We start from the raw sequence: 21,833 nt of genomic DNA, 5'->3' as shown, positions 1-21,833 counted from the left end.
GCATGGATGAAACAGGACACAAAATAATTGTTTCTATGTCATAGCTGCGCATAGCTTGCATCTTCTTTTGTTTTGCATGGGAAAAGAAGAAGAGGGCTGTCTGTAAACATCCATCAGTAAAGAAAGCCCTAATGACTCAGCACAGAAAACAGAGAAATAGAGAGAGAATAGAGGCATGAAAGAAGCACACTTCAACTACTGTATAACATCCCGCTCTCTCGCATTACGCATCTATGAAATGGCTTATATGTCTACATTTGTCTTTGTCATGATATTGTGTAAACGAGAGAGGAAAAAAGAGATTTGTTGCTCATCATCATGAACATAGGTGCATAAGTGTGAGTTTTTTCTTGCAGCAAGAGGTGAGTAATCAGAAATCACAACATACCTTGGCTCTGTTCTCACAGGCAAGCTCATCCTGCTCTGAAATGAACTGTCAATCACTGCGCACACACACACACACACACACACACACACACACACACACACACACACACACACACACACACACACACACACACACACACACACACACACACAGTTCATTTCCAGGCACACGTCCTGAAAATACCAGAAAAACACAACGTTAGGAAGTCTGATTACAGGTCATCGTGATCCTTTTTAAACATCTAATATCCAAGAAGTGGCCGTAAATGACTATTTAACACCTAAGGCACCTTTCAATCCAGACCAACTATTAGGAAAATGGATGATAATGAGACAACTGAATGTAACAACGGTGGGAGAACAAAGCATGCAGCTCTTTGAGAGGAATGGTTTTTTTTTAGCCTTGTGTCTCTGGTGCTTTCTTTCACTCTCTTTATTTCTCTCTCACTGTATACACAAAAAAGCAATACATGCTCACTTTTAGATAAATGCCGGGCCTAGATGCTTCAAAATGATTTTAGAACGAGAAGAAACTTTTTACTATTGTATCATTGATGTCTTGTATCTCTCATAGTTTATGCAAAGGCAAAATGAACAGAAATGGCTTTGAAACCTGTGTTAAAATGCCAGGCTGTTTTCTGCCGCGGTAAGAATCCGTCAGATATAATATGATCAAAATGGCTATGATGTTCATTGGAATGGGATAATAAATTAAATATGGACAAAGTACAGTGCCAAAGAAGAAGTGTGCTCAAGCACCTTATTGTTAATGTGACAAGTGACACAATGTGCTTGACTTTTCAACAAAGCCCTGTCAATCCAGCTGAGCTGAAACCCATTAACTCTGTGGGAAGCACCTCCAAAGATGCTGAAACTCAACGTCACTGTCACTCTTGGCATTCTGCTTTCTAAACGTCAAAGACCTCAGAGATGTGAACAATTTTGTTATTTTTGCTGCTTCACATTGCAATATACAAAACAATAAAAAGGGTCATATCACAGATTTTTATGAATTAGAAAGTTTAATAACTCTTCTCTCAATTGTATTTGTTCATCTGGTACAATGCTTTGCCATTGATTTTTCCGTACTGTTGGGTAAGCAATGTCAAAAATCTTCCATTTTTGATTATGGCCATATTTAAAGAGCTACTGCCCCCGTGTGGTTACCAGCCCTTAACACAACTCTGCCTTATATACTGGAGAGCTGTCAGGTTTCTAATGTTTCTATGCTATAAATTCCTGTGCTATTAATATATTGGGAATATTACTTAACATTTAAATAATGTAGCCTCATCCAGTGACAATAAAGAATGGTTTCTCAACCAATAACAATGAAATTCATAGAACATGTAATGGAGGCCAGGCAGTGCTTAACAGAACTGTGTAACTTTACTACAGCATACAGTCACTTCTTCTCTCTTTGAAACATACAAGCGTGCTCTTAAAGTGGCAGCAACATAAACTACAACCTTTCTCTATGGTACCATAACCCATTATCATAACAGAACAGAAATAGGGAAGGGTTGTTTATATTGGCAAATGTAAAAATCCGCTTAGACGTAATTATATTATTTTTGAATGTTTACCCATTGTATTATTATAAGTGTAGTATAACTGATTTATTTATTATTATAAAAGTCTTTACTTGGTTTTAGTTTCAGCTCAAAAAAACATTTTACTTTAGAGTTAAAACACAACACATCCTTTAAAAGGTCAGAAGGCTACACAAATTATAGAAATAAATCAGATAAATAAGGTTTTGAGCTGCAAATGATATCTTCACTTTCAGTTGAAATTGTCCTGTGACATCAAACAGTATGACAGTGATTCATCTAAATTTAAAAGTTGAATATAAGTCCACACTTACACCACATATGATTACATGCCTTACAAATGATAGTAAACATTTTTTACTTTTTTACATTATTTACTTAAACTTTTTTTTTTTTACTTAAACAGTTTTTTTTTTTATTATTATGGTTTAATTTAACGGTAAGAGGGATAGATTTCTTTTGAAAGTCAGTTGCCCTTTTTGCCCTTGTTGCTCAGACCTCATCAAACCATAACTTTCAGAGAAGATTAAACATGGAATTTTTTGTAAAAACAAGATCATAAGTTACATTTCAACTTGATTGCAAATCATCCTATTGCGGGACATTGGTGATTAGACCCCGATGATTGCTGCCCGCGGCTATATTTATTAGTTGTTTTGAAGCGGAGGAGACTGCAGCTATGGTGAAGAGGAAGCCCAGTGAAGTGCCAACACAGCAATGGGAAATTTCCTGTTTAAATATACACAGCACACTGTAGCTGTTACTAAGTTTTCACACATCTCTGAGTTGTTGCATTTTATCTGCTGGATAGTTGCTTAATAATATGATCACCATAGAATAGTGATGATGTAGTCATTTTCCATATAGATACAGATAAAGTATATAGCCTGTATGCCAAAATAGTAGTTATATACTCTATTTATAACAAAACATTGTGACTAAAGGGTAAACTAAATGGCCTGCGATCTTGATCTCTTGGCTTTGTCACAAAATAGGCCTATCTGAGCTGTTGTTCATGTGCTGTTAGTTACATAAGTATTTGAGCTGCAAAGTCAATGTCTTGCACTTAAAGGTCCTTCCTGCTGACATCAATATGACACCCATTTAGTAAAAGGAATACATTTGGAGTTTATGCTTTTGGATCATGATGTGGTGACTTTACGTGCTTAATCATGAGCTATAGTAGTGACATTAAAAGAAACTCTGATATATATATATATATAGAGAGAGAGAGAGAGAGAGAGCAGGATAACATATACATTAGTGTCAGTGATCCAGGAGGAGAAATATAAATAAAGAGCTGACGAATAGAGGAAATGGCGCGACATGTTTTAGTTCCTGAAAACATATAAAAATAATCAACAGTAAGATTGTGTAAGTTTGGACCATCAGTGAGTGAGTTCAGAGAATCAGTCATGAAGGAGTTTTTCTATCTTTTCCTCTTTATGCTTCACTTTACTGAAGGTAAGTCTAGACTTAAAAATATTTTTATTGTGAAAGAATTCAGAGTGTAATTAATCAGTCATCATAGGTGTGAGATTTCACACATAAATCATGAAGACATTACAGTGAAGATAAAAGGTAAATGGAATATTTTTGCATGAAACCTGTATCTCTCAAAACGCAGTAGATATTTTCTTCTTCCAGTAAAGTGCAGTGTAAATGTCAGTCTAATGTGTTGTCAGGGTGTGATCTGGATCAGAACACACAGAGGGTTAATGTGACGGGACACTCGGGAGAGTCTGTAGTTTTGCCCTGTTCCTGTACTGAACTACAGGCGAAACCTCCACAACTTACATGGACATTTACTTCACTAAAACACACAACAAAACCTCAAGAAATTTACCCAAATCAACGGAGTGAGAGACACAGAGGTAGAGTCAAACTGTTGAATGAATCCTCTCCAGGAAATCTCTCTCTACACATATCAAACCTGAACACAGAAGATCAGGGAGAATATCATTGCTCTGTGCTTCATCAACCACACATCAACATCACACTCAGTGTTCAAGGTAATATTCTTCTGTGTTGTTGTTATGGAAATCAGTTAAGTTTGTTAAAAAATTGTTTAAAAAAATAACTGTTAAGAATCACATTAAGCTTTATTATAATATGTCCCATTGTGCTATATTATAACTGATTTTGCAACGTACAAGCGTACTCTTAAAGGGATACTCCACTTTAAAATGAAAATTCTGTCATCATATACTCACCCTCATGTTGTTTCAAACCTGTATGAATTTCTTTCTTCTGCTGAACAGAAAGGAAGATATTTAGAAGAATATCAGTAACCAGACAGTTTCTGGTCTCATTGACTTCCATAGTATATTTTTTCCCTACTATGGAAGTCAATGGGACCAGAAACTGTCTAGTTACTGACATTCTTCTAAATATCTTCCTTTCTGTTCAGCAGAAGAAAGAAATTCATACAGGTTTGAAACAACACGAGGGTGAGTATATGATGACAGAATTTTCATTTTAAAGTGAAGTATCCCTTTAAAGGAACACTCCACCATTTTTTGAAATAGGGCTTATTCACTTTCTTTCCTACATTTAGATAGGTGGGCAAATGCATTTTTGTCTCAGTGCATGCATTGTTTTAGTTTGACAGGGTCGGCGCTAGCTTAGCTTAGCATAATGAATGGAATCCTTTGTTGCCAGCTAGCATGTCCTGAGTAAAAGTGATATAAAAATAAAAAACCCCACCTAATTACTTCTTGTGGCCTGCGTATTCACAACAAGTACAAATAGTGATGCAGATTAACACTAGGCGATTTCCTAGGCAGATATTGACTTATATATTAAGGACTATATTAGGGGGAAGCACAGGCGAAGCACTGCTACTTGGGCGTGATATCTCTGCGCCCAAGTAGCAGTGCTTCACCTGTGCTTCCCCCTAATATAGTCCCAAGTCAATATCTGCATAGGAAATCGTCTAGTGTTAATCTGCATCGCTATTTGTACTTGCTGTGAATACGCAGGCCACAAGAAGTAATTAGGTGGGTTTTAAAAAAATTTTATATCACTTTTACTCAGGACATGCTAGCTGGCAACAAAGGATTCCATTCATTATGCTAAGCTAAGCTAGCGCCGACCCTGTCAAACTAAAACAATGCATGCACTGAGACAAAAATGCATTTGCCCACCTATCTAAATGTAGGAAAGAAGGTGAATAAGCCCTATTTCAAAAAAACGGTGGAGTGTTCCTTTAAAGTGGCAGCATAACCCTTCTTGGGTATGTTCAATTCTTATATATGATATGAACTAAAGTTTAAATGAACATGTGGCTTGTGAAACTTTATTTCACTTTTAAGCTTATTGAATGATGGTATACTAAACTCTTCTTCCTGATGTTAATCTCTAAAGCTCACATTGATCCATTTATGAAGAAACTCTCTCTGTCTGCAGGTTGTCATCTTTCAGATCATGGAAAGCGTAAAGAAGTAACAGGTTACACAGGAGGATCAGTCCTGCTACCCTGCTCCTGTACTGACCTTCAGACTACAGACAAATTCACCTGGCTCTTGCTAAACGGGAGCCATCGAAATGAAGTATTCAAAAATGAGATTTACAAGGGCAGACTGAAGCTGTTTAATGACAGTAATCCAGCAAATCTGTCTCTGCTCATTTCTGACCTGAGAAAGGAGGATGAAGGGTCATATAGGTGTGAGATTTCACAAATATATACAGACATTATAGTGAAGATAAAAGGTAAATGGAATTTTTTTGCATGAAACCTGAATCTCTCAAAATGCAGTAGATATTTTCTTCTTCCAGTAAAGTGCAGTGTAAATGTCAGTCTAATGTGTTAGGGTGTGATCTGGATCAGAACACACAGAGGGTTAATGTGACGGGACACTCGGGAGAGTCTGTAGTTTTGCCCTGTTCCTGTACTGAACTACAGGACACACCTCTACAACTTACATGGACATTTACCTCACTAAAACACACAACAAAACCTGAAGAAATTTACCCAAATCAACAGAGCAAGAGACACAGAGGTAGAGTCAAACTGCTGAATGAATCCTCTCCAGGAAATCTCTCTCTACACATATCAAACCTGAACACAGAAGATCAGGGAGAATATCATTGCTCTGTGCTTCATCAACCACACATCAACATCACACTCAGTGTTCAAGGTAATATTCTTCTGTGTTGTTGTTATGGAAATCAGTTAAGTTTGTTAAATAAAAAAAAAATATTTTAAAAACTGTTAGAAGAATGACATTAAGCTTTATTATAATATGCCCCATTGTGCTATATTATAACTGACAATTATTGAATTCTGCAGAGGAATTTTACTTTCCATCAATGTGTTTATCAACCCATAAACCTGTAAAACACACAGAAGAAAGTAAAACCACTCAACACTCAGGAGACTCAATAGAGAAAACAACCAACTCACCTAAATGTAAGTAGTCAATGTAAAGATTTTAGTTTTAAGAAAGTACCTTGACTAGAATTAATTAGATGTATTAATATAACGATACATGATATGCTGCTTGTCTGTTTTTGAGTGCTTTATTGTGCTTTTTGTGACATTTGAAAACTCAGACACTGATTTCTTTGTACAACGTCTCTCTCTCTCTCTCTCTCTCTCTCTCTCTCTCTCTCTAGGATAAGGTGACATGTTCAAACAGATGTAAAGCAAAGAAATATGAAATTAAATCATAATCTGTACTTTGTTTGAAACTTCTGATTCTTCCTGTTGTAACTTAGCATACCTATTTTATGCCTTCTATTTTAACTCAACTTATCTAGTTTATACCCTGTGCAATTACATTGTGTGTGTGTGTGTGTGTGTGTGTGTGTGTGTGTGTGTGTGTGTGTGTGTGTGTGTGTGTGTGTGTGTGTGTGTGTGTGTGTGTGTGTGTGTGTGTGTGTGTGTGTGTGTGTGTGTGTGTGTGTGTGTGTGTGTGTGTGTGTGTGTTATCAAAAGGACTGTCCTGTTTTATTACAATAAAAATATTGAGTACATTATGGGTAGAGATCTTCACCTCTGATTGGGTAAACGGTTTTTAGTATGTTGCATCATCAATTATTCCTCTACATGTTCACAAATACAAATGTTTGTTTCTCTATACTAGAGAGGACATCTCATAGACTTGTTTTTATATTAGGATAATGATATCTTCTATCACCTATAACCCACCCCCCAAACACATAAACATTTGCAAAACTCTAGGTTTAAATAAAAACATATTTGGCCAATATAAGCCTTTTTGAGGACAAGTAAAATGTCCTCACAAGTCAGTTGTCACAATATATTTCACTGTATAAGTGAGGACATTTGGCCCTCGCAAGCATAGCCAAACCTGTATACACACACACACACACACACACACACACACACACACACGCGCGCGCACACACACGCACACACCACAAAATCATTCATATTTAGGAAGTCAGCATTATCTTTGAATGTCAAATAAGGCACATTGTTCATCTGATATTAAATCAAGCTAATCACTTTCACATTCAGACAATATGAACGCTTACTGCTTACCTAATATTTTTTATTGTTTGTTTGACAGTCAGTTTAATCAGCTCATTAAGATGGAACAGTCATATGTTTTCATGACTTTAAATGAGGATCGTTTCTTTTTGACGAGCTCAAAACAATAATTCAGCCATCAATTTTAGCAACAATTTAGCATCAGTTTTGTGGATCATGATCTACCGACTAATGTAGATCATTTACCTCTCTTAATGTTAAATCATGAGCTGCAGTAGTGACACGAGAAGCCCTGATATAATATCAAAGACAGCATATACTGTATGTTTTATTAGTGTCAATGATCCAGGAAGAGAAACAGAATTACAGAGCTGAAGAGGAAATGGCCCAAAATGTGAAGTTCCTTAAGACTTCAAAGAAAACAAGAACAAAATTAAGACTCAGTTCACACTCGCTGATCAAGTGACGAGTGTGTAAGTTTGGACCAGAGTGAGTTAAGAGAATCAGTCATGAAGGAGTGTTTCTATCTTTTCCTCTTTATGCTTCACTTTACTGAAGGTAAGTCCATATTTATAAATACTTTTAAGAATTAAGAGTGAAATGAATCAGTCATCAATGGTTGTGATTCTGTGATAGTGCTGAGTGATGTCAGTGGTTCCCAACTCTGTGACCCCAACACTGAACATTCTTGATATCTCTCTTGCCTGACAAAAGCTAAAATACAAAAGAACCAGCACACTGCTATTCATGCTCCCAAAGACTTTTATTAACTTGCAACGTTTATTTTTGATCGAGCTCTGTCTGAGTTATTTTGGATGTGCGCATATTGAATTCTCATATCTCACACACCCATCTGAGGTCTTGGAGTGTTTAATGGGCTGATGAGTTGAGTCAAGTGTGTTTTGGTTAGGTGGACATCTAAAATGTGCAGTGCTCCCGGACCAGGGTTAGGGTATGTTTACACGACAATGATGTTGGCTACTAAAAACAGACGACAACATTGTCAAAATGATCCCCGTTCACACGGATCTGCGGAAATGACTAAAAAGACTGTATTATACCAGGCCAGTGTGGAGATGTCACTTTGTCAAGTAACACCCCGTAATACGCATTCGTGAACATGTCATACGCATGCGCATGATGTCACCGTTTTGTTTTTGTATTTTTACAAATGCACGTTTTTGTTGTTTACATGGAGATGATATAAAGGAATTGTTTCAAAACCCTGCACTTTGAAATCCGTTTTCAAAAGCTTGCATTTTCAGGCCCCCAAAACGCCATTGTCGTGTAAATGACCTGCCAAAACGCATAAAAAGTGTCATGTAAACATACCCTTAGATGTGCCGTGTGTATTTTACTTTAAACTGAAGATTTGTCATACAGTTATACAGTGTGTGGCACCCTGACCAGAACTTAAAGCTCAGATTGAGTCTCATGCTCTGTTATCATGTGACTTGTGAAACTGGTTCATGCTTATTTTTTAAGCGTGCTGCATTATTATTCAATGATGGTATACTAAACTCTTCTTCCTGATGTTAATCTCTAAAGCTCACATTGATCCATTCATGAAGAAACTCTCTCTGTCTGCAGGTTGTCATCTTTCAGATCATGAAAAGCGTAAAGAAGTAACAGGTTACACAGGAGGATCAGTCCTGCTGCCCTGCTCCTGTACTGACCCTCAGACTACAGTAAAGAAATTCAAATGGTATTACTCTACAAACTGGAATAACGTTTTTGAAGATTAAAACTTCAAGGGCAGACTGAAGATGTTTAATGATATTTATCTAGGAAATCTGTCTCTGCTCATTTCTGACCTGAGAAAGGAGGATGAAGGGTCATATAGGTGTGAGATTTCACCAATGTATACAGACATTACAGTGAAGATAAAAGGTAAATGGAATATTTTTGCATGAAACTTGTATCTCTCAAAATGCAGTAGATATTTTCTTCTTCCAGTAAAGTGCAGTGTAAATGTCAGTCTAATGTGTTGTCAGGGTGTGATCTGGATCAGAACACACAGAGGGTTGATGTGACGGGACACTCGGGAGAGTCTGTAGTTTTGCCCTGTTCCTGTACTGAACTACAGGCGAAACCTCCACAACTTACATGGACATTTACTTCACGAAAACACACAAAACCTGAAGAAATTTACCCAAATCAACGGAGTGAGAGACGAGTCAAACTGTTGAATGAATCCTCTCCAGGAAATCTCTCTCTACACATATCAAACCTGAACACAGAAGATCAGGGAGAATATCATTGCTCTGTGCTTCATCAACCACACATCAACATCACACTCAGTGTTCAAGGTAATATTCTTCTGTGTTGTTGTTGCTTTGGCACAATATTAATATTGTTCATTATAACTCTTGAAGATGATGAAGTTCTAGAATAATATTATCCTCTGTTGTGTAGATGATGGCTGGCAGATTTTGAACTCATTATAGAAAAAACAAAAGTTCATGCAATAACCATATAACCTAACTAACCCTTACAGAAGAACAAAAGGCAGAAGACAAAATGAGTACGTAGCAGCCTATTTTGCTTTAAAGATTTTGTTTAGATTTACTATAATTTCAATGTATTTTTGCCTATTTTTCTTGAAGTTGCATAGTATTTAAGGTGTGTGTGTGTGTGTGTATGTATCTTTGTGTGTGTGTGTGTGTGTGTGTGTGTGTGTGTGTGTGTGTGTGTGTGTGTGTGTGTGTGTGTGTGTGTGTGTGTGTGTGTGTGTGTGTGTGTGTGTGTGTGTGTGTGTGTGTGTGTGTGTGTGTGTGTGTGTGTGTGTTTTTCAGCCTTTATTCTGTTGTCACTGCTTCCGGTATTAATGTTACTAGCAGTACTGGCATTGATCTACTGGAAATGCAGAGGTACACAATCACACACACACACACACACACACACACACACACACACACACACACACACACACACACACACACTATTACCATGTGATGGCAATAGTACAAATTGAAATAAGACTGGCCTCTCAAACCTTTGATTTTTCTAAAGAAAGTTAAAAAAGATGTACTGACCATTACTGATGGTTTACTGATGGTTTACTCAAATTTACTGATTTGATGTTATTCAGAACAAAATTAAAGTCAAAATAATACGTAAGTTTGATGATATAACACATCTTTGAACTATTGCAAATAGGAAAAATACATGTCAAAAGGATGTTGAATGTTCAACTTTAAGTATTATAAACTCATCGCCATCATTTTTGATCTTTAAGCCACACCATTTTGTCTGATGTTTTTTTAATTTGACTGAGATTTTTTTCATAGGAAGAAGAGATGTCAAAAAGATGACCAATGATGGACTTGTGCTAGTGAGTAGTGAAAATGAGAAACAGGTGAGCACAAATTGCCTCAAACCCATTAATACTTCCAGTGTATGTATTTACTAGCTGAATGAAATAAAGAGAGGCATCTGTATATGTGTGTTCTGATCATGATGTCTCTTTCTTTAGGCTGATGTAAATCCTGAAAGCTTAACTCAAGGACAAAACTTAAAACAAGATGAAAATGAGGTCAGACAGAGTGTATTCTGTGTATGTGTATGTGCATAAATGCATATGTAGCTACATGTAGGTATTTTTTAACAAAATCTGTCTTTTTCTCTCTCTCCAGGACGAGGTGACATATTCTTCTGTTGTCCACGTTAAGACTGCCGCCAAACCAGCTCACAAACAGAGCGTCATGGCAGAGCACTCTGAGTATGCCAGCCTCAAATGAAGTTAAAATATACAACTTTCCTGTCATTGCATTTCATTTTATTATTCTTAAATATTCTTTTAATATAGCTTTGTGACTATAATGTGAAATTTTACCAAATGTTTCATGCGGTTTATTTTTAGGGATAATATAATCACTTTCAGTTATGGGATGGATTAATGGTGTGGCTTTAACATTAACACAAATGTATTTCTCATGAATTTGGACCTATGACTGTTAAAAATCTTACACAAAATGTTGCATACACTGGACATTGTGAAATTCTAATGTCTCATGTTCTCATTTAAACATGCAGCTTGCACATGAGAGAAAGAAAAAACAAATATATACATAACCTATGTTAAAGTGCTAACTTTAAAGTTTGTGGTTAGCTTCAAATGCTTTCTAAATGTGGAGATAAAACTAGCTTGTCATCTCCTAGTAGAGCTGTGAAAAGTGTTCGGCTTGTTTGCATCCTGCTCATAGGACTGTATTTGAAATTCAGTGTTTCTGTTGTGTATTTAAAATGTCAATTTACAGAGCAAATGACTGAGGAATCTTTTTTAATAAACGTTGAATGATTACTTAGTTGACACTGTCCTACATTCATGCTTTAAAAACTGAATAACCCACTGTACCTGCGTGCACGTGAGTCGAACTGCCACAACTTGTATTTGCACATGCGCAATATGGAAAAACCCGCATGGGCTCCACAACACAAGGCTCGGGAATGACACCTGATATTTAAGCGCGCGCGCGCGCCTCTTGCAGGAGCGAAGTTCACAGCGCTGTTCTACTGCGCGCTCCCGTGCTGGAGATCTCCGTGCCGTCTCCGCCTTTCCTGCCCAAACTCGCTTTGTTTCGTGGGACAAACGCCATAAAATGGAAAAGATATATAGGTAAGAAGATCATAAAATTCAACTAATTTCGCCAATGACTGTATAATTGACCTATTTGTTTACTTGAGAGATGTGTAACTTACTGTGATAATGTAAAAAAAAAAAAAGAAAAAAAAAAAAAGAAAACTCATATACATTTTCTTTATATACAAACAAAATGTATTTTGCTTGAATTTAATGATAGGCTATTTAAATTAAATAACGCTAACTTTTAAACAGACCCCACTGATTTGGTTAGAACAGAGCTTTCTTTGTTTCAGTGCAGATGTAAGCCTATTAAGTTGTGAATATACAGTATAGCCTTGAAAGTCTTTATTCATGTGCCGGATATATGCATCTTCATGCCATAAACATCGAATCCTTTTAAATTTAAGAGTAAAATGGAGGAGAGCACTGCGTTTAGGCCAATAACAATGCACATAATTCTGTATTTTGTTAATGCTTTAGTAACACTTTATAATAACAACTTTAATAAGTCGTTACCCGTTAACTTATATAATGTTCAATTGACATAGTGTACACATTCATACAGTGGGGTCCAAAAGTGACCACTAGTCAAAATGCTTTTCTATTTTGCTTTCTCTTCTATTTTGGTACATTCAAGTTTCATTAGAAATTATATTATCAACATTAAATGAGTGAGTACTATATGTGTGTGTGTGTGTGTGTGTGTGTGTGTGTGTGTGTGTGTGTGTGTGTGTGTGTGTGTGTGTGTGTGTGTGTGTGTGTGTATTTCTATATATAGTTCTGGTAGTTCTGAATACATGTAATCTGGATTGCGTAATCATATTTAAAAAATGAAATACTTGTAATTAGATTATATTATTACCTTTTAAAATACTCACAATCAGACTAGGCTACTCTATTTTATTGATTACATGATTACATATTATTCACACAATGGCCCTATATTATTCAAAATTTAATGAATCTCCATAATTCTTCTTTTTTTAACTTAGAATGTTTTTTTTTTTAATGTTTTTTTTTTTTATCACTTATATATGTTTGGAAAGTCCTAAAATTTAACAGTGGTTAAATCATGTTGCTCTAATGTCAGTTAATGGTCACATGACATGCAGGCAAATATTTCATATTTTTAGTAAGGGTTTTATTTTGATGATAGTTTTAATTTTTTGGTTTTTAAGTTACTTTAATTTTACATTTTTATTATTTAGATGATTAGCTTTTCATCAACCGCAGTTCCTTCATGAGCCCCAGTTTGGGAAACACTGGTGTAATGTAATGTTTACTGCATTTCAAGTTGATAACAAAAATAAGGAATATAATTTCTTTCTCTTTGTATTTTTATATCAATATGGTACAAAGATATTCTTATTCAAATCAATGTGATAAACAAATTAGGTCAAAAGTAATGAGTAGTCCAGTTATATTACCTAAAATATGTGATGTTATTATGACTTTTACTAACTATAATTTCCATCATGTCATTTGAAATTAGTAACAGGCTACACTTTGTAAGTAATCTACCCAGCACTTCTTTTTATTAATTTCTTTATTAATTTCTTTACACAGGCTGCATGAACTCAAGTCTGCATGGATATCAAATTAATGACTGTGTAACTAAAGACCAGCTTCCTTAGCAAGACAATGTTTCAAAATGCAAAGGCTTGACATTTTTGTTCTCTATTTACTAATCTGTTATGTGATAACATAACGGTTTGTGTGTCCCCATATACATTTTATTTATTATAACCATAAAGGTTAATCCAGTGTCTCTAAATGCAGGATACATTTGCAAAAATGGCTATAGTGCACAGTATGATACGGCCAGGGGAGTTCAAATTAATCAGATTAGGGAATTACAGCATTCCAAAACACTATTTCATCATCTTGATCGAAATACTACTTCTCATATGTTGTAACTGCTCCCCATGTTGAATAAGCTTTGCATAGCTGAAAAGACAAAATGTTTTAAATGGACAATAATCATTTCTCGGTTTGTTGTTTTTGGGATTAGAAGTGAAATAGAAAGTAAGTTTTAAGTTTTCACTTGTTAACATTAAATGAAAGACTGTTGGGGAAATTAAGTGGCAAAGGCCCAATTGTAACCCTAAAACCTTATGGGCCCTATCATACACCCGACGCAATGCAGCACCAAGCGCGACGCAAGTGTTTTTTGCTAGTTTCAGCCCGACGCAGTTTTCATTTTCACGTCCTGCCACGTTGTTTAAGTTGCGAATGCATTTGTGCCCATCTGTGCGCCCAGGGGCGTGCTGGTCTGAAAACAAGGTGTGTTCTGGCGCATTGATGGCACGTTGCTATTTTGAGGAAACTGAAATAGACTGGGCCATTGACCAACTGAAACCTGGTCTAAAGTCAATGGCACAATATTTTTTTATTTTTTTTTGTTATTTAAAGAGTCCGTAAGTAATGTGGGACAGGGACGCACAGCAGCACACAAACATGCCCAATATTAAAAATAAAAGGATTACAATGTAAAAGATTATTATTGTGTACATACACATTTGGACAGTTAGTCCAAAATGCCGCCGCTAGAGTTCTTACGAGATCAAGAAAATATGATCATATAACACCGATTTTATCATCACTGCATTGGTTACCTATAAAGTTCCGTATTAATTACAAGGTATTGCTACTGACTTATAAAGCCCTAAACGGCTTAGCTCCAGTCTATTTAACGGATCTTCTATCGCCCTATAATCCATCGCGCTCTTTAAGATCACTAAATTCAAGGCTTTTGGTCATACCTAGGATATCCAGAACCACCAAAGGAGGGAGAGCATTTTCACATTTGGCTCCAAAACTCTGGAATAGTCTTCCTGATACTGTTCGTTACTCAGACTCGCTCTCCCAGTTTAAAACTAGATTAAAGTCGCATCTCTTCAGCCAGGCATTCATATAATCCCACAGTTCAAACTACAATCCGGCCTCTAGCTCATAAATGCCAGAGGAGAACTGGCCCCCGACTGAGCCTGGGTTCTCCCAAGGTTTTTTTTTTTCTCCATTAGGTCACTTGATGGAGTTTTTCGGTTCCTTGCCACTGTTGCCTTTGGCTTGCTCAGTTGGGGATATTTTGGGGATATTTAATTTAATTTTATCAATCAATAAATTCCTCTTGAAACAAACTTTGTTGTATTATTTTAATTTAATACTGTGAAGCTGCTTTGATACAATCTGTATTGTGAAAAGCGCTATACAAATAAACTTGACTTGACTTGACTTGTACATAAAGATATGGTGGAATTCGGTTTGACCCCTAGATGGTCTGCTTGTGCGCTTTAACCTCGCGCACGAGCAGATCCATTTGCACTCTGGAGATGTAGGTGTTCAGTTTTTCCTTGCAAATTCCGTCATGTAAATAGCAACCCGCCATGGCGCGAGCACAACTGGCATTTAATGGGAATGGGAGATGAGACTCTGATTGGTGTATTGCACGTAAAGCCCAAAACACACCCATTACTCATTAAGAGAATAGGGAAAACCCTTTTAGACCATGCGCCGGGCACGCCGACCCGTTGTTAAACTAGCAAAAGTGGATTCGGACACGTCCTAAGTGCACTTGCGCCGTGCGCTTTAGACCATGTGCTTAGATCGTTAAAATAGGGCCCTATATGTTCAAAAACATGTTTAAACAAACGGAAGCTTTTCATGCCTAAATTGAAATAGTCAGTCTTGCCTCTGTTTTTTATCAAAAGGGCAAGGCAAACAAACCATACTTATAGAGCATTTATGACAGTGATACAAACACATGGTGCCAGACTGACTCTTACACTGTGAGTAGGTTAATGGCTGACTGATCAAAGGTCTGATGGGTGTGACCATTACAAAGACACAATTAGACACAGGTACACATACAAAAACACTCCTGCATTCATTTTACATTCATATACTCATAAAAAAACAGCTCTTAGACTGCTGCAAGCACCATAGAGGCCATTGAGAGAGAGGATGAGAGGACAGTCTGAATTAAGCTTTACATATTCAATTGAAAAAAAGTGGAATGATCAAGATAAGTGTATAAATCAAGTTATCTCTGTATTTAGTGAAGCATAAGGAGACTAAAAGGGAGGAAATTACATTATTTACTCAACACGTTAATACTGAAGTCTCATTATGATAGTTTTGCTTTGCTCCTTTAAGAAACACAAAGATAAAACCAAACCTTTATTAACTTGATGGCTCTATACTAGAAACAAGGTTTAATATAGATAGATGGACGGACGGACGGACGGACGGACGGACGGACGGAGATAGATAGATAGATAGATAGATAGATAGATAGATAGATAGATAGATAGATAGATAGATAGATAGATAGATAGATAGATAGATAGATAGATAGATAGATAGATAGATATATAGATAGATAGATAGATTAGATAGATAGATAGATAGATAGATAGATAGATAGATAGATCGATAGATCGATAGATAGATAGATAGATAGATAGATAGAGTTGTAGTTTTTTTATATAATAAAGAGATATTATTTATTTCTTTATTATTATTTCCTCAGAAACGTCTAGCTTTTGCAAACTTCAAACTCCAGACAAGCAACTTTTTGCCAATCGTTCATCATCACCATCATCACAGCCATGGAGACGGTGGTGATCGTGGCCATCGGTGTACTCGCCACCATCTTCTTGGCATCATTTGTGGCACTGGTGGTCGTGTGCCGCCATCGTTACTGCCACCCTCCGGACTTTCTGCACCAGTTTGATTCCAAGTATGTACCAAGTATGAGTGTACACTGCAGAATAAGACATGGCCTCATTCATTCCCACACTCAGGATTAAGCAGGCATCACCATTTTGCATTCCAACATTCTGAGCTATGAAAATACCTCTACTCTTCTTTTTTTTTTTTTATTCTAGACCTACAGTGGATTTGATTGGAGCGATGGAGACTCAGAGTGAACCATCAGAGCTGGAGCTGGATGATGTTGTCATCACTAATCCTCATATTGAGGCCATTCTGGAGAACGAAGACTGGATCGAAGATGCCTCGTATGCCTTCTCTCCACATTCACGTTCACAACAGTATTTTTATTGATAATAATAATATTCTGTTTATTAACACTTCACTGATATCTTTCTCTCAGTGGTCTTGTGTCTCACTGCATTGCAATTCTGAAGGTAAATTTTCTGCTCAAATTTCAAGACCAAAAACATGTAATCTTATAATATTATATAATTAATATTTAAAGACATGGATAATTTGGGGTCGGTAAGATTTTTTTATGTTTTTGAAAGAAGTCTCTTATGTTCACCAAGGCTGAATTTATTTGATTAAATAAAATAAAAAGAGTAATATTGTGAAATAAGATGACAATTTCAAAATAACGGTTTCCTATTTTATTCCAGTGATGTCAAAGCTGAATTTTCAGCATCATTACTCCAGTCTTCAGTGTCACATGATCCTTCATATCATTCTAATATGTTGATTTAGAGCTCAAGAAACATTTATTATTATTATCAGTGTTGAAAACAGTTGTACTGCTTAATATTTTTTTGTGAAAACCGATACTTTTTTTAAGATTCTTTGATGAATATATAGTTCAAAAGAACAGCATTTTTTTGAAAAGGAAATCTTTTGTAACATTATAAATGCTTTACTGTCACATTTGATCAATTTAATGCATCCTTGCTGAATAAAATTATTAATTTCTTTAAAAAAATCTTACTGACCACAAACATGACATGAACTGTACTGTAGTGTAAGTATAATAATACAAAGCATTGTTTGGTTTAATAAAATGAGTGTCCTGGTTCTGTACAGATATGCCACACTCTCACCGAAAAGCTAGTCGCCATGACAATGGGCTCCGGGGCAAAGGTCAAAGCACCTGCCAGCCTGAATGACATCATCACTGTTGCCAAACGCATCAGCCCAAGGTAAACAGTTTGAGGAGTTGATATGACACATATGAGAGTGTTGATACTGACTTTGTGCCATCACAGGGTGGATGACGTGGTTCGATCCATGTACCCTCCGCTGGACCCCATTCTTCTGGATGCCAGGTAACTTCATATGCTTGCAGGGTCTATTGTACTGTATGTTTAAGTTTCTGCAAAGAAGTGCATTGACTTTGCCACATTGTTTCTTTGGACCAGGGCCACTGCATTACTATTGTCGGTCAGTCACTTGGTACTGGTGACACGAAACGCCTGTCACATGTCTGGCAGCCTGGACTGGATCGACCAATCACTGCATGCAGCCGAGGATCACATGGTGGTGTTGAGAGAGGCGGCTTTAGCGTCTGAACCAGAGAGAGGTTTGCCAGAGAGAGAGCAGTCAATCTGAATCCCACACAAGACTTTGGCAGGCATACTGTATGTACATACACTATTATGAATGCGCCTGTAAAGAATCTGCTATTTAGTGGGCAATACCTCAACACATCCATGGTATGAAAGAGAAAGGCAGCTTAGCTTTAGCCTTGTTTCCAAACATTGTTTCTTTCTCTCTTTCTTTCATTTTATCTGTTACATTCCAGTTTAATCTGTGGTCATACTGTCTGATATTTCCTCATGCTGGATTCAAATGTAGATACTAGTGCTAAACAATGCCTGAGACAATCAAAAACATGAATGTATAAACAAATGCAAAATGTGCTAAATGGTATTGCTAAGTTTGTTAGCTAAACCTTTTATAAACATAATCTAGATTTTCTTTCTTGTGTCTCATATTTAAGTCTACATGGTTAGTTGTTTTAAAGCATTACATGTAATGTTTTCATGCATTAATTACAAATTTTCATTATTAGCATCAATAGTAATTTGTATTTTTTTCTCTCTAAAATATACAAATTCTGGTTCATTTTCTTATTTCCAGTTCAGTCTCATTTGCAGATCAGTTTGTATATAGTACATAGTAAATATTCACAATTTGAAAAGACATTTGTATAATATAATCACATGTTAAGTTGAAATAGTATTTTTGTATTAGATTTCTCTTTTGTCCAAAAGATTGGTTAGATTTATTTTGTATTTTTTTCACCAAGGCTGATAATCAAAAATAAAGTAAAAACAGTAATATTGTTAAATATTATGACCATTTAAAATAACTGTTTTCTATTTGAATATGCAGTGTAATAATGTAATTTATTCCTGTGATTGTTCAGGATTCTTTGATAAATAGAAAGTTCAAAAGAAGCATTCATTTGAAATAGAAATATTTTGTAATATTATGCTTGTTTTTACTGTCAATTTTATCAACTTAATGCATCCTTGCTGAATTGATTAATTTAAATAAAAAAATAAAAAGCTGGATGTGAACAGTTACGCAGCAAGCAAAACTCACATTCTTTTGTCAATCTGCTATCTAGATGTTGGCTGTAATTTTTCACCAGTCACATGAGTCTAAATCCACACTAATTCCATCCCTCAACCCCCCACTACACTTTACACTTTCAGCAGCTGCACACACACACACACACACACATACCCACACACACGCGCACACACACACACACCCCCACACCCCCACACACACGCGCACACACACATACAGTACTCTGTAATTCATGTATTAAATGAAGATATCAATCATATAAGAATACATTTAAGCATTCTGTTGTTGACTATCAGTATTTCCCCTTTTAATTCCTATTGCTTTGGTTTGGGATTTTTTATTTTTTTTATTGAGCAATCTTGTTACTGACATTTCTTGTTTGTTCCTCTATTTGTTCTTCCATTCTTGCTCTGTTTATGTATTTGAGATTTGTAAAGTTGAATAAAAGTTTCACAGTGAAAAGATTTAATTTTGTTTTATTTTAAAATAAAGATTACTTAATCCAATTGTAAGTTCAGTAAAACAACCAGATCTTTATTCACATGTGCTGCTTTGTGTTGAGAGGAGAGATAAAAGGCAGACAGGAAAAGATAAAGAAAGCGGGAAGAGAAACAGCTGCAATGGAGGATGGGAAGAAAAACATAGAAGCTATTTCTCAAAGTCATAGTTAACGGTTCTGTCTAGCTTTGAACAGAAAGCTTTTGGCCAAAATGAGCACTGGGCATTAGACATTATAAGAAGCAGCAGACTGAAAGACACACTCACACTCACAGTTACACTGTACACATGACCGCCATCAAGAACATGTCATCTTACGAACAGATCTTTTTAAAAATATTGCTTCATGTTGAGCCTAGGTCACAGTGCTGCTGACACTCAGTAAAGTCCTTTGCTTTTCTTCAGGTCCATTTTTTGTAAATCTGATAGACAGTTGTAGTCATTCCATGTCATTCCTAAAGCAGCCTAAAACAAATAAACAGGGCAGTTACTTCAACCTCTCCTGATGTATTTATTTATTTTTCAAGAAGATCGTAAGATTCAGACTTTTCACTGCTGGAAAGATGAATGTGTATTTAAATTGGGTCATTAATGTAGAAGAAATGTGAAATAATTTTAGAAGTTGGTTCCTTCTAGACTGAGAAAAGCCAGAAGATGTATTTTTGTCTCATGTGGATGAAAAGCAACAACTCCCAGAATGCACTTGCTTCGCTTCGCTGCTCTACGAGGCCACTCACACCTACCGGTTACAGAGGGCAGTATCGGAAGAAATGATACAGCTAGGCTACTAGTTGACTCGAAACTGAAAAGATGCCGTTTTATCGTGAGATCCCCCTATGGGCGGGTTGAAAACATGCGGAACGAGCTCCTATTACTGGCTGTAGTCTCTAGCCTCTGGACAAAAAAGCCTCCGATGACGCAACATGACGATTTTTGCGTCATCTGAGGTTTTTTCCAGACACACAACACAGAAATCTCTGGTCTCAGGGGGACATGAGAGAGGGAAGCACGGTCATTCGAAAATACTACCGGTTTCTCCTGATACAAAGCTTAATGCTAATCGGTGAAGTATCCCTTTAATAGTTTACTTGATATTAGCCTCTATTTTCTTAATCAGGTGAGCTATTATTTGATTGGCTGACTTTGAAAGACACTTTTTTTATTTTTTTATTCTGCCTGGAAACCAAATTGTGTTAATAAGCTTTTAGTTTTTAAAAGACTTTAGTTTGTAGTTAACTAGACATCCACAAATTCTGCTTTATTTTTATTTATTTTAAATATACTACTGTTCAAACGTTTGGGGTCAGTACGTTTTTTATTTTATTTTTAAAGAAATGTATACTTTTATTCATTAAGGACATATTAAACAGATCAAAAGTGACAGAAAAGACATTAATAATGTTATAAAAGATTTCTATTTCAAATAAATGCTGTTCTTTTGAACTTTATATTCATCAAAGAATCCTGAAAAAAAATTCATCATGGTTTCCACAATAATATTAAGCAGCACAACTGTTTTTAACAGTGATGATAAGAAATTTTTCAACAATATTTCACAATATGACTGTTTTTACTGTATTTTCAGCAAATAAATTTAGCCTTGGTGAACATAGAAGACTTTCAAAAGCATAAAAAACTTACTGAGCCCAACATTTTTAATTGTAGTGTATGTCTGTAAAATTATTTATTAAATTAATGAAATAACGAAATATAATTTTTTTAAATGATTATTTATTAAATATCTAAACAAAAAAACTATTTAAAATAAAACCGCCCTTAAACAACATGTAAAAACAAAAGTCAACAATTGATTTGCTTTACTTGTCAGTAAGTCAAAGGTTTCGCTATGCAAGACTCAATTGATATAAATGAAATATCTACATAAAATACCATTTTAGATTCAAAATACAGTGTAAAAATAACAGACGACAATAAAAAGCTGCTATTGCTATACTTTGAAGCTCAACCATACTGTAATCTACATTCCCCCGGTTTCAGGCTAGGCTTAAGCTAGTCCCAGACTAAAATGCATGTTTGAGATGTT

At 35.9% G+C, this 21,833-nt stretch overlaps 4 protein-coding genes across 14 annotated transcripts in view; 3 read left to right on the top strand and 1 right to left on the bottom strand.

Annotated features, from left to right (window-relative positions):
- The first annotated feature begins 3,291 nt into the window (after positions 1-3,291).
- Positions 3,292-6,922, top strand: LOC309504235 (CXADR-like membrane protein). Of its 3 annotated transcripts, none has more exons than XM_082177266.1 (6): positions 3,292-3,404; positions 3,626-3,952; positions 5,349-5,651; positions 5,753-6,079; positions 6,232-6,351; positions 6,558-6,922. In XM_082177266.1, coding segments are annotated over exons 1-6 (1,128 nt in total). In that variant the 5' UTR covers positions 3,292-3,355; the 3' UTR covers positions 6,560-6,922. The 3 variants fall into 3 exon arrangements, with proteins under 3 accessions (XP_082033392.1, XP_082033390.1, XP_082033391.1); XM_082177264.1 differs by having other exon boundaries at positions 6,232-6,355; XM_082177265.1 differs by having other exon boundaries at positions 6,232-6,358; positions 6,564-6,922.
- Positions 6,923-9,140: 2,218 nt separating this feature from the next.
- LOC309504905 (junctional adhesion molecule-like) lies at positions 9,141-11,701 on the top strand. Its single transcript, XM_082178197.1, has 7 exons — positions 9,141-9,288; positions 9,393-9,707; positions 9,896-9,922; positions 10,194-10,268; positions 10,689-10,756; positions 10,874-10,933; positions 11,034-11,701. Exons 1-7 carry the CDS (start codon positions 9,165-9,167, stop codon positions 11,136-11,138), a joined length of 774 nt encoding a protein of 257 aa, XP_082034323.1. The 5' UTR covers positions 9,141-9,164; the 3' UTR covers positions 11,139-11,701.
- Positions 11,702-11,819: 118 nt separating this feature from the next.
- tmem98 (transmembrane protein 98) lies at positions 11,820-19,753 on the top strand. Its single transcript, XM_082178432.1, has 7 exons — positions 11,820-12,016; positions 16,515-16,724; positions 16,873-17,004; positions 17,100-17,133; positions 17,777-17,892; positions 17,959-18,018; positions 18,112-19,753. Exons 2-7 carry the CDS (start codon positions 16,594-16,596, stop codon positions 18,299-18,301), a joined length of 663 nt encoding a protein of 220 aa, XP_082034558.1. The 5' UTR covers positions 11,820-12,016; positions 16,515-16,593; the 3' UTR covers positions 18,302-19,753.
- A 44-nt stretch (positions 19,754-19,797) lies between these two features.
- svilc (supervillin c) overlaps positions 19,798-21,833 on the bottom strand; it is a 31,424-nt gene continuing 29,388 nt past the window's right edge. For all 9 annotated transcript variants that reach the window (XM_082173375.1, XM_082173378.1, XM_082173379.1 and 6 more), the window contains one exon: positions 19,798-20,254. In XM_082173375.1, the coding sequence (XP_082029501.1) occupies positions 20,168-20,254 (87 nt within the window). In that variant the 3' untranslated portion in view covers positions 19,798-20,167. The remainder of the gene's footprint in view (positions 20,255-21,833) is intronic.

The sequence above is a fragment of the Leuciscus leuciscus genome, assembly GCF_965113295.1.
Source record: "Leuciscus leuciscus genome assembly, chromosome: 1".
In the NCBI taxonomy this organism is placed as follows: domain Eukaryota; kingdom Metazoa; phylum Chordata; class Actinopteri; order Cypriniformes; family Leuciscidae; genus Leuciscus; species Leuciscus leuciscus.
Note: the sequence above shows the minus strand (reverse complement) of the source record. Positions and strands in the feature narration are given on the sequence as shown.

Bases quoted from the DNA above. Each gene is read 5' to 3' on its own strand.
- LOC309504905 (XM_082178197.1), top strand. From the start codon at position 9,165: ATGTTTAATGATATTTATCTAGGAAATCTGTCTCTGCTCATTTCTGAC. The intron at 9,708-9,895 runs GTAATATTCTTC...TAACCCTTACAG, and splicing joins CATCACACTCAGTGTTCAAG to AAGAACAAAAGGCAGAAGAC. The intron at 10,934-11,033 runs GTCAGACAGAGT...CTCTCTCTCCAG, and splicing joins TAAAACAAGATGAAAATGAG to GACGAGGTGACATATTCTTC.
- tmem98 (XM_082178432.1), top strand. From the start codon at position 16,594: ATGGAGACGGTGGTGATCGTGGCCATCGGTGTACTCGCCACCATCTTC. The intron at 16,725-16,872 runs GTATGTACCAAG...TTTTTATTCTAG, and splicing joins CTGCACCAGTTTGATTCCAA to ACCTACAGTGGATTTGATTG. The intron at 17,893-17,958 runs GTAAACAGTTTG...GTGCCATCACAG, and splicing joins GCCAAACGCATCAGCCCAAG to GGTGGATGACGTGGTTCGAT.
- LOC309504235 (XM_082177264.1), top strand. From the start codon at position 3,356: ATGAAGGAGTTTTTCTATCTTTTCCTCTTTATGCTTCACTTTACTGAA. The intron at 3,953-5,348 runs GTAATATTCTTC...CTCTGTCTGCAG, and splicing joins CATCACACTCAGTGTTCAAG to GTTGTCATCTTTCAGATCAT. The intron at 6,080-6,231 runs GTAATATTCTTC...TGAATTCTGCAG, and splicing joins CATCACACTCAGTGTTCAAG to AGGAATTTTACTTTCCATCA.